Below are 11,659 nucleotides of genomic sequence, written 5' to 3' on the forward strand. Positions count from 1 at the left end.
CCGTCCGTCCGTCCGTCCGTCCGTCCGTCCGTCCGTCCGTCTGTCTGTCCTGTCCGTCCGTCCAGTCGCCATGGCTACAGGTGTCATCAGAGCGCTCCGCCTCCCGCCTCCTCCTCCTCCTCCTCCTCCGTGCTACTTTCCCATCATGCAACAGCACTCTCCTCCACCCGACGACCACCATGAGAGGTATCCCATCATGCATCAGCACTCTCCTCCGCCACCATCCGAGGACCAGAAGAGAGAGAGACGGCAGGAGGGCGAGAGACAAGACGAAGAGGAGGAGGAGGAGGAGGATGGTGATGATGATGATGATGATGATGAAGACGAGTGTGACGCTCTGGAGGAAGATGAGCCCCCCCACTCACCAGTAAGGCAGTGATTACCTAATCATACAGAATCGTTTCGATTCATCTGTATGAATTTATCTGTCCAATGTTTCTGTACATAAAAAAACGGTTTACAAAATAGCGTTCACTTAGTAAGACCAAACCTTCGCTCAAGATGAACAGTTTATTGAAACAGAATGAGATGAATGCATGGAGTGGAGTGAGGAACCCAAGGTATAGGGCGAGACTCAGGGTGGGGGCGTTTAGTCTCTGGAGCTGACAGTCATCTTTGCTCTATACTCGGAATGAGCGGTTGGTCGCCTCTGCTCCGTCACTGCCCCTCCCCTCCTGGAATCCTAGAGAATCAAGGCGGAAGGAGGAGGTTGGGTTGGAGGAGGATGGCGATTGTGAAGAATAGTGAAAATAGCCGATCTACAAGTGCAGTACTCACAACACATGTTTGGTCTATCGTGGAGCAGAACAAACAACTTGGTTGAGAGATCGCAGGTGTATTTATGCTGTGGTGATTGCACCGGGGATTGGCCAGGTGATAATGAAAGGCAGGTGAGTTTGATGAGGAGGGAGGAGTTGTTGATAATGAGGGAGGAGTGGTTAAGGTCGAGCGGAAGGAGGTCTCTTCTCCCAAAACTACTAGTTGTATAAATACAACTTCCCTAATAGCAGATTTTTCAAACAATAGAGGGTATGCATATGACATCATCATCATACCCGGAAGTTGCGGGGACGCCTACTGAGTGGCAAAAAACCTACTTTCTGGCCTCGACAGCCCATTCATCCAAACAGAAAAGTTAAACGATGTTAAACTCACTTTGCCACTCGATTTCCCACACACTTTATGCATGCTCACAGTGCCATTTGCGCCAAATACAAGGAAAGTGTAAAATTGTAACAGATAATGGTTTGTTCTGGTTGTAGTACAGTGGTGGTTGGGTACTTGATAATGAATTCGTTAATATTACTATATCTGTGTTTACTGCAGAAACAAATATGTAGGCTTATATGTTATTATGTTCTAATGTTCAATGCAAAAAAAACCCACAATGAAATACTCATCACATTTATTTGTACAACAATCAACTAACAGTCAACTAAAATGTCATGATCACTACAGCCCAAATTGATTGATTGATTGATTGATTGATTGACAGCCCTACTCGCCAGACGTGACCAATCAGCTGCTGCGCTTCGCCGACGTCATCAGCCGCGACGTGAGGCGGTACTTCGGCCGCTGCCCCGGGGGCGACCAGGACACCTGTGACATCTACGACGACGACTCCGTCTCCGTGACGACAACGGGGACGTCGGGGAGGCTGCGTTACTACGACGACCTCCTCCGGCTCGCCCGGGCTTCAGGAAGCCCCCCCGGCCCCGGTGGTGACCAGCGCACCGCGGTCGCCGGGGGCAACAACAACAACAACAACAACACGGGACTGGGGCCCCTGGCCGACCTGTTCCACCAGGGGGGGCGGGGCCACGGGCCGCACCGCGGCCGACCAATGAGCAAGCGGCATCTGCCGCTCAGCTTCTGGACGGAGCCAATCCCGTGCTGCCGTCTGCTCGCGCTCAGTGGCGCCCCTGCTGCTGCTGATGCTGCGTGCGCGCACGGTGACGCACACGAGCAGCGACACTACGGCACACACACTGACGCCGACACACACGCTGACGCCGACACACACACTGACACCAACACACACACTAACTCTGGCACGCACTGTGGTGGCGACAACACACACCCTGACTTCAGTGACTTGCTCGCACACTGGGATCACAACCCTGAACATGTACACACACACTGATACACGCACACGCACACGCACACACACACACTGATACACGCACGCGCACACGCACACACGCACACACACACACACACACACACACACACACACACACACACACAAACACACACACACACACACACACACACACACACACACACTTTGGGCACTATTCCTTGCCCCTTATCCCCAAACGTATTTTGCCATTAAAAAAAACAAACATTTTAAAATAGTTCAACTAGCCGATCTACATCGATCGGCTATTCAAACTATTTTAAAAGGTTTTTCAAAATAGTAAAAGAAATGTAAAACTTGTTTATTGGTAAGGGGTGGTGCAACCTGACATATCCCTTTGTATACTTACTGTTGTTGATCTGTGAGACTGTGAGTCACATTCTATGTTGATATTCCATGTTTATTCTATATCAAAGTGGCCTTGGGGGGGGGTTCCAGGGGTCCCCAGCTATATTAGTTAATCCATTTAGGCCTGACATCGAATTAAAGAATGTATATTTAATGTCAAGGACCCCCAAAATTGTAATGTAATTTGGCCGTATAGACCCCCGTCTAAAAATATGTTGTTCCAGGGACATCCCCGCCAGAAGGTAAGATTTGAGTTAAAAACGTTCCCTCTGAAAGAATATCTAGTCAAAGATTTGCGCCACATTTTCAAGACTTTTTCAAAAATATTAGACCTACAAGCTCGTAGCGCGGCACTCGGTGCCGCGCTATGAGCTTGTAGATCTGCTATTTTTCAATAGCTAAATTATAACATAATGGGTTTAATATAGCAACATAATTGAGCACTACAGACGGAAAACAGTTTAAGTCCACACTAATTATCCATAATGTATAAATGATGGATAAGGGGTGAGGACAACAGGAAAAGCACGCACATCTCCAGAAATTCTACAGGTGCTGGTCAAAAATATACCGTACGTACGATGAAAAAGGAAGGGAAACACCGTTTCTCTGCTCCCAGGAAATTTGAAATTGGTACGACGTTTCGACCCTTGTGGGTCTTTGTCAGGTATATCATACCTGGTCGAAGACCCACACAGGTCGAAACATACCAATACAAATGTCCTGGGAGCAGAGAAACGCTGTGCGGACATCCCTTTTCATTGTCAGGACAACGAGGCCTTTTCGTGGAGGGGTCAGAATAGAATTTGGACTTGACTGTTTTTTAATCCTATTTTTTTATCCCACGATTTTGTAACCCATTTTTCACCCCTGTGTCAATCATCTAATGTGATCCTGGGCTCTATACACATACCCTCCACCAACCTAGTCCCCATATATGGGGGACAAGGGGAGAGCAACGGACTTGAACTCATGCTTCCTTCATGCCTGAGTGTCCAAGTTGCTCCTTTACACCTGACAGGGGGGAGTTTCCCTGGTTGGACGTAGCGCGTGGAAGGAACACGTTATTCCAACCAGTTCCTTTCCCCTCCATCAGGCGCCCCGGCTGGCCAGGGGGAGTATAAAAAGAGGGGGTTATGTAGCTGAATAGAATACATATTCATTTGGGCATTCTTTACAATAAAATGTTTAGTGTTTCACTGGAGATGACGGTCAGCTAAATAAATGTCAAAGTGTGTGTTCCGTACAGTCCAGATGATACTGCAGTCATGTCACTTGTGTGTATATATAATGCATTTTCATTCACACCCCGAAAGCAACATGATATTTAAATGAAATGTACAGTAATGTGAACGCTAACTATTAAACACACATAATGTATTGCTGTCTGCTTTGTTAACAGTCATCTTTACTGTGTGTGCCTTAATTGCCTTCATTGAACATTCAGCTGCTGAATGCAGATGATGCCTTTGTGACTTAACCCATTTAGGCCTGACGTCGAAATAAATAAAGTCCTCTGAAAGAATATATATTCAAAGATTTGTGCCACATTTCACGATTAAAAAAAGACGTTTTTTCATTTAAATAAATAAAGAACGATGGGCTATAATCCATCGTTTTTTTCAAATCCCCAAAAATGATGAAAAACGGCGTGCTATAGTATGCCGTACGATATGGGCTACAGCCTATGGTCAAAAATGATGAAAAACAAAGATTAAAAAAAAAAAAAAACGATGCATGGGCTATAACCCATCATTTGTTTTTCATTTTTTCATTTTTTTCGAATCCCCAAAAATGATGAAAAACGGCGTGCTATAGTATGCCGTACGATATACGGGGGGGCTATTGCCCATGGTCCAAAATGATGAAAAACTAGGATAAAAGAAAATTCTAAAATTCAAAAAACGATGGGCTATAACCCATCGTTTTTTTCATTTTTTTCAAATCCTCAAAAATGATGAAAAACGGCGTGCTATAGTATGTCGTACGATATGGGCTATAGCCCATGGTCAAAAATGATGAAAAACGAGGGGAAAAAAATCAAAAAACTATGGGCTATAACCCATCGTTTTTTTTTCTTTTTCAAATCCTCAAAAATTATGAAAAACGGCGTGCTATAGAATGCCGTACGGTATGGGCTATAGCCCATGGTCAAAAATGATGAAAAACGAGGGGAACAAAAACAAAAAAATCAAAAACGATGGGCTATAAGCCATCGTTTTTTTTTTTCATTATTTTTAAATCCACAAAAATTATGAAAAGCGGCGTGCTACAGTATGCCGTATGATATGGGCTATTAGACGAGCGTCTAAAAATGGGATAAAAAACTTCAAAAAATAGACGTCTAAAACACGTCTAAAAATAGACGTGTTTTAGATGTCTATTTTTTGACGTTTTTCTTATCCCATTTTTAGACGCACGTCTAATAGCCGGCTATTGCTCAGTGGGATGGTCAAAAATTATGAAAAACGAGGATTCAATTTTTTTTTTTAATCAAAAAACGATGGGCTATAACCCATCTTTTTTTTTTTTTTTTTTTTTTTAATCCTCAAAAATGATGAAAAACGGCGTGCTATAGTATGCCGTACGATATGGGCTATAGCCCATGGTCCAAAATGATGAAAAACTAGGATAAAAAAAAAAGAAACGATGGGCTATAACCCATCGTTTTTTTCATTTTTTCAAATCCTCAAAAATGATGAAAAACGGCGTGCTATAGTATGACGTACGATATGGGCTATAGCCCATGGTCAAAAATGATGAAAAACGAGGAAAAAAAAATCAAAAAATCAAAAAACTATGGGCTATAACCCATCAGGTTTTTTTTCATTCTTTTTAAATCCACAAAAATGATGAAAAACGGCGTGCTACAGTATGCCGTATGATATGGGCTATTAGACGAGCGTCTAAAAATGGGATAAAAAACGTCTAAAAATAGACGTCTAAAACACGTCTAAAAATAGACGTGTTTCGGTGGCGCGCTATGAGCTTGTAGATCTGATATTTTTCAATAGCTACAGACCTGCTACATGCTCACCACGCAGTGTGGTACAGTACGTGCGCTTTTCCTGTTACATTCATTTGTTTTACATTTCCTGTCACATTTTCCTCTAGATATTTTCTCCATTATGTCTAACCTCCTTAAATGGGTACATGAGCCTGAATGGACCGACCAGGACCCAAGCACATTCATAGGAGAAAGTGTCCTTTTTTAAAAATAATTTCTCTAATATCTCGCTCTCTAAAGGCCAGTCCACACCAGTGCAACTTCCTTGCAACATGCAACCATTTGCAACTACTTGCAACCATTATCCCCAATGTTACATAATATAGAGTTGCATAATTGGTATATGGACTGGCCTTAAAACTGTTTTGTTGCAAGGGTCGATTGCGACTATAGTTGCATTGGTGCGGTTTGGCCTTACTGAAAGACAGTTGATTCTGTCGATAGATTGGTCTTCCTCTTTTTTTTTACTTACTGTATATCCAACAAGTTGTACACTGAAAGTTAGTTTGAAGATGAACTAGAATGTCTGAGGACGTCGTGTATGCCGTACCAGACCTGACAACGAAGGTCAGATATGGACGAAGGGAGAGGCAGCAGGAGATTGAGGAGAGAGGAGAGAGAGAGGAGATGATAGTCGACATCTATGACTCTATAGACAACAACCCTGGCCCTGGCCCTGGTACCCAGCAGGACACAACACAAGATCAGCATGGAGGTAAAACGAAACACTATATACAACCTTTACAGAAGAACTGACAAGTTCAGTTTAAAGCCACTCTACGTGTGATATTATCACAATAATATGTGATATTATTTTGTCAATTAAGACAAGTATTACTTATCTGACATAAAGCATCATAACTTAAGAGGTGTCGCTAATTTCAAATGTTAAACCCTCATGGAGTACAACCTCATACAGTAGGTTTGCTTTGTGTTTTTCAGCCTCTGATGAATCCAAGAAGAACAGTGGTTTCAGAGCTGCTACAGTGTGTCTGGGTCTGCTGTGCGTAATCCTAATGGCTGTCATCACTGGCCTGGTCATATACAGTGAGTAATTAAAAAGTATCTTTACACATTTCACTCAGAAATGGTGTTGGTGGCATTTTGATTGAAATACATTGGGTCCTATTTTGGGTCACGGTGGATTTGGCACGGGCAAAATTACATTTTATGGAGGGAGAAGTGCCATGTTTTTAACCACATAATTGTGTTTTGAAAACTTTGGGGAAATCACATGATTTGCTCCAGCTGCCTATATTCTTTTTTTATTTGTCTTTTCTTTTTTCATATCAGGTCTACTAGAGTTTATAGCAAAGGACACCTGTTTGATAAGCCGTAGATTTGTTGTTGGTGTCTCGATCTGCACCTCTTGCACAAGGACATCAGTTTACTCTGGAGAGAAATTATTCGGACACTTTTATTCCACAACTGTAGAAATGACTTGAATGACCTGCATGTGCATGTGCACCGCTCTTAACCCATTTTGGGGCGGGAACCCCTTTTTGTGTTTTAAACATCATGTTATAATTTAGCTATTGAAAAATAGCAGATCTACAAGCTCATAGCGCGCCACCGAGTGGCGCGCTACGAGCTTGTAGGTCTGCTATTTTTGAAAAATCGTGAAAATGTGGCGCAAATGTTTGAATATATATTCTTTCAGAGCGAATGTTTTTAACTCTTTGCTCAGGCCTAGTTAATGAAAGTTCATGATTGAAACTATACCTGCAACAAACACACTGAGATCTTCATTGTAATCCAACCCCATCTCACCTCTTCACCGTGGAAACGGCACCCTTCTCCAGTCTAATAAATAACCAAACATCTGTGACCACACCATGCTGTTGACTGATATGAGCTTCACACCAGTCACTGTACCTTTCCCCCCAAAACAGGTCCCTTTGTCTCAATGTCAAATGAAAATGTAATTTTACAACAAATATGTAAAACTTTTCATATCGTTGATTCTCATTATTGCAGATTCCAACATAACTGCAGAGAGAGATGCGCTGAAGAGGAGGCTCTGTGGTCAGTGATCCGTCACTGTTTTTACTCATTGTTATATCACGTTGTTCATAATTTAATGTGAGCTAAATGACAAATCTTGGCTATCGTTATTCTCTTGTTGTTAGAATCACAACCTAAATTCACATTTGGTGATGGTGTGTGTTATTACATCTCTACTGAGACTGAAACGACAACCTGGAATGAGAGCAGACAATTCTGTACAGACAAACAATCAGACCTGATGACCATAAAGAGCCAAAAAAAGCAGGTGTGTGTGTGCGTGTGCGTGTGTGTGTGTGTGTGTGTGTGTGTGTGTGCGCGAGTGTGTGCGTGTGTGCATGTGCGCGCATGTGTGTGTGCGCGTGTGTGTGTGCACATGTACGGTACATGTCGGTGTGTGCGTGCATGCGTGTGTGTGGGTAGTAGTGTGTGTTGTAACTTGTAAGTTGTAACCCATCTATTGTACAATTATTGGAATTTCAGTAACCATGAGCAATTTCTCTGTCCAGAACTTTGTTGACAGCATTGTTCACTGTGTCAACACACTGCGACACTGTGGCACAGTGTGGCTGGGTTTGACAGACATAGTTGAAGAAGGAAGGTTTGAATGGGTAGATGGAACACGTCTGACAACAACGTAAGACCTTTATTAATATCTTCTTTATTTCAACTAACATTTCATTTCATTATAGGTATTTTGGCTACTCCCCCCCCCCCCTAATATCTAGAATATAATTTATAAATCCAGAGAAAAGCATGGCATCTGTCTCATCCTGATCTTGAATGAAAGCTGATCAAGATACAGCCGTTGGAACCAAAGTCCCCAGGGAACTGTCTATGGAAATAGTTAGATCCTGCATGTGGCAAAGTTATATCTTGTGTCACAGATGTAATGTAGAGGTATTGTAATTAATTAAATGTTCCTCTACAGGTTCTGGAGCAATGATAACCCTAATAACAATAATGGATCTGGAGAGGAAGAAGACTGTGTTGTGTTTGTCGATGCCAAAAAGATCTGGGACGACAGAGCATGTTCTAATCATTACCGTTGGATCTGTGAAAGAGTTCTCTAGTGAAATGTATGCACATGATGCCAAATGGACAAATTGTATATTGTCATGCTTTTGCAATATTCTTGTTTAAAGGTTGATGCCAACAAAGCCCTTTCAATTGAATTGAATTACTATGAATTGAATACTCATTACTCAGGACCCCAATGGAAACAAGCAATGTGCTTCCTTTTGTTCAATTCTTTTGTTTTTGAGTGGTGCAACCACTCCTACAACCAGCTTGCAATGTCCTCGTACCTGTTTGTTTGTTTGTTTGTGTGTGTGTCTGTGTAAGCACGAGTATGTGACTTAATAATAGCAGTAGGGGGCGCCAGAAACAGTGAGAGGGGTAGTGACTCTAATGAGAGAGAGTGAGAGAGAGAGAGAGAGAGAGAGAGAGAGAGAGAGGGGGGGGGGGGGGAGAATTGCACCACTCAGTTCACACGTGTGTGATTTTTTACCTTATATTAAACTGTGCTCTTCTGTGCTTTTATAGTTTTTTGCAAACTGTTAGGACCAGTGCTCCGCTATCTATAATATCCAGGTCTCTTACTGCTTCCCTCATACACCATTGGAATGTAATTATTTGCTCTAATAATATTAATTCATATGCATGATTCTGTATTGCTTCTAATTGAATGACAAATACCAGATGTTCAGTTCAGTTTTCAGTTTTATTTTGGTCGTAAAAATAAATAATAAATTTTGTCGTGTTTTACACTTTTTTTTCTCCTTTTTTTTGTGACCAAAAGGGTTTAGGCTTATTATTATTGTGCCTATCCCAAGGGGACGGGGGGGACATCAAACTAACAGAGAAACAAACAGAAGAGAGAAAAAAACATGAAAAAGAAAGAAAAAAGGAAAAAAAAAGACAAAAAAGCTTAAACAGAAAGACACACAGGAGAAGACAGATTTGATCACACAGAATCCAGAGTCGCACATGAGAAGAATGTTATTTATCTGGTTAGTATATGGTTATAACATTACTTTATCATAATAATTACTAATAGGTAATAGGTAATTAGTGTACTAATAGGATTAAGATATGATTAGTAGATATACTAGGATGTTATATTAAACTGGACTGTTAGTATATTAGCCCAGTTCCCAGGGAGTCTATAGAAATATAATTGTACCTATACAGTAGAATTGATTACTATTTAGAGTTTAGCAACTGCTACGACAATAAAGTACTATAGACGAATAACAGTTTAAGTCCACACTAATTATCCATAATGTATAAATGATGGATAAGGGGTCAGGACAACTAGGCCTTTTCGTGGAGGGGTCAGAATAAAATGTGGACTTAAACTGTTATTCGTCTATAGTACTGTACTTCAAACTTGAATTGGCTCTTTTGATCACAAACAGCAATCAAAATGTGATGGTCCATTGGTCCAAGTACCAAACAAGATGCACTGCTCAGCTGTTACTGATAATGGATCATTTGGATGGGCCTTGTGACGTTAAGGAAACATTTGTAATCATCTCCCAGGTCCTGCATGTCACTGTCACCCTCTCCCACCAACAGCAGAGAAGAGGAAATGTTTCATTGTTACACCATAGACCCCACCAGGCTGCTAGCAAACTATAGCAGACATGTGACTGAACCCTGTAGACTAAGACCCCATTATGGTCAGGGTGGGCAGCCAGCCACACCTCTATAGAGCGCCGCAGTCCCGCCCCCTCGAGAGACCTGGAAAAGAAATCGCCGTTCATTTTCCTCATAGACTTTTCAGAAAGTATTTATTTAAAGACGTTTACGACGCGGACAAAGCCAACTCGGATCGTGACAAATCATGACAATAAACACAATGTTTTGGGCCAAACAAATAATTTGAAAGTAGAAAAAAACGGCAGATTACAACACTTTTTTAATTGTTTTTCTTCTTATAAATTATTTGATCGGCCCAAAACATTGTGTTCATTGTCATGATTTGTCACGATCCGAGTTGGCTTTGTCCGCGGCGTAACCGTCTTTAAATAAATACTTTAGGAAATACTATGGAGAAAATGAATGGAAAATCATTTCCTGGGCCACTCGTTGTTCTGAAAGGGGGAGGGACTGCGACGCTCTATACCACCCTCACCATAGAGTTTTAAAAGGATAGAGACTGATCTGGCACGAAGCTCTGACGAGGAAACCCCGTGCAGCTGGGCTTTAACATTGAGCGCTCGGTTGCACTTCCGCATTTGACCTCCAAATTTTGGAAATGGTTTCTGGGACGACAGATCGATGTTATGTCCCTTAATTACTACTGGATCTGTGAAAGAGTTATCTATTGAAATGTATTAGTTAGCTGGTGTGTTGGTATACAGCTTTGTATTTTCATGCTCTGGCAACATTGTTTTGTAAATATTGATGCAATGTTTAAGTGTTGCAAACCACTTCCTTAAGTGACTATTGTGTGCCTGCCTGCCTACTTCCTGGGTAAGGGTATGTGTGAGCATGAAAACAGCATGGTTGTAACTCTGTCATTTCTCAACCGTTTCGGACGCGGGGCGGCTCGCCGGAATCGGTCCGGCACCCTGGGTGCGTTCCTGTGGAACCCCCCCCCCGGGGACCCCCACACGGAGTTGCACCACTTACTTCACACGGGTGTGATTTTTTCAATTTAAACTGAATGTGACTGAATTTAACTAAGTAAGTATAAGTTTGTCTACTGCAGACACCCCAGTATGCAGTAAGCAAATATGGAGTGATAAGCCAGAGTGAGAGAGAGAGACTCTGTGTGCAGTGTGTGTGTGTGCGTGCGTGCGTGCGTGCGTGCATGCGTGCGTGTGAGAGAGAGAGAGACGTATATCTGAAATAAGTTCAGAGGTATACAAGATAATGAAAAACCGACGTTGCTCTGCACGCGATTCGTCCATTATCCTGTCCATCTGACCAATCGCGAGGCCGCACGGCACCTTCCGGCCCAGCCATGAATGGAGGAGGGGGGCCATGCGGCCATGCGACCGCAACGAAGTCCTCCTCACCTCCGATTGGACGCCGGGGGAAGGCCAGTGAAATTCTGACACACACACACTCACACACTCTCTCGTCTTTTAGACATTTCAAACCGCGTCGTGTGTCTCTCTTTCTCTCTCTTGTCTCACACGCCTGCAGAC

General features: G+C 42.5%; 1 protein-coding gene and 1 long non-coding RNA gene across 2 annotated transcripts; both read left to right on the forward strand.

Moving 5' to 3' along the window:
* Positions 1-70: 70 nt before the first annotated feature.
* percc1 (proline and glutamate rich with coiled coil 1) lies at positions 71-3,291 on the forward strand (the record flags this gene model as incomplete). Its single annotated transcript, XM_083764380.1, has 4 exons — positions 71-186; positions 1,327-1,336; positions 1,496-1,952; positions 3,257-3,291. The coding sequence occupies 4 exons, from the start codon at positions 71-73 to the stop codon at positions 3,289-3,291; spliced, it is 618 nt and encodes a 205-aa protein (XP_083620506.1).
* A 4,342-nt stretch (positions 3,292-7,633) lies between these two features.
* LOC310859615 lies at positions 7,634-8,704 on the forward strand. Its single transcript, XR_014569320.1, has 3 exons — positions 7,634-7,767; positions 8,009-8,136; positions 8,431-8,704. It is a non-coding gene; the product is annotated as an uncharacterized lncRNA (long non-coding RNA).
* Positions 8,705-11,659: the final 2,955 nt, after the last annotated feature.

The sequence above is a fragment of the Protomyctophum parallelum genome (assembly GCF_964188405.1).
Source record: "Protomyctophum parallelum genome assembly, chromosome: 5".
Classification (NCBI taxonomy): Eukaryota; Metazoa; Chordata; class Actinopteri; order Myctophiformes; family Myctophidae; genus Protomyctophum; species Protomyctophum parallelum.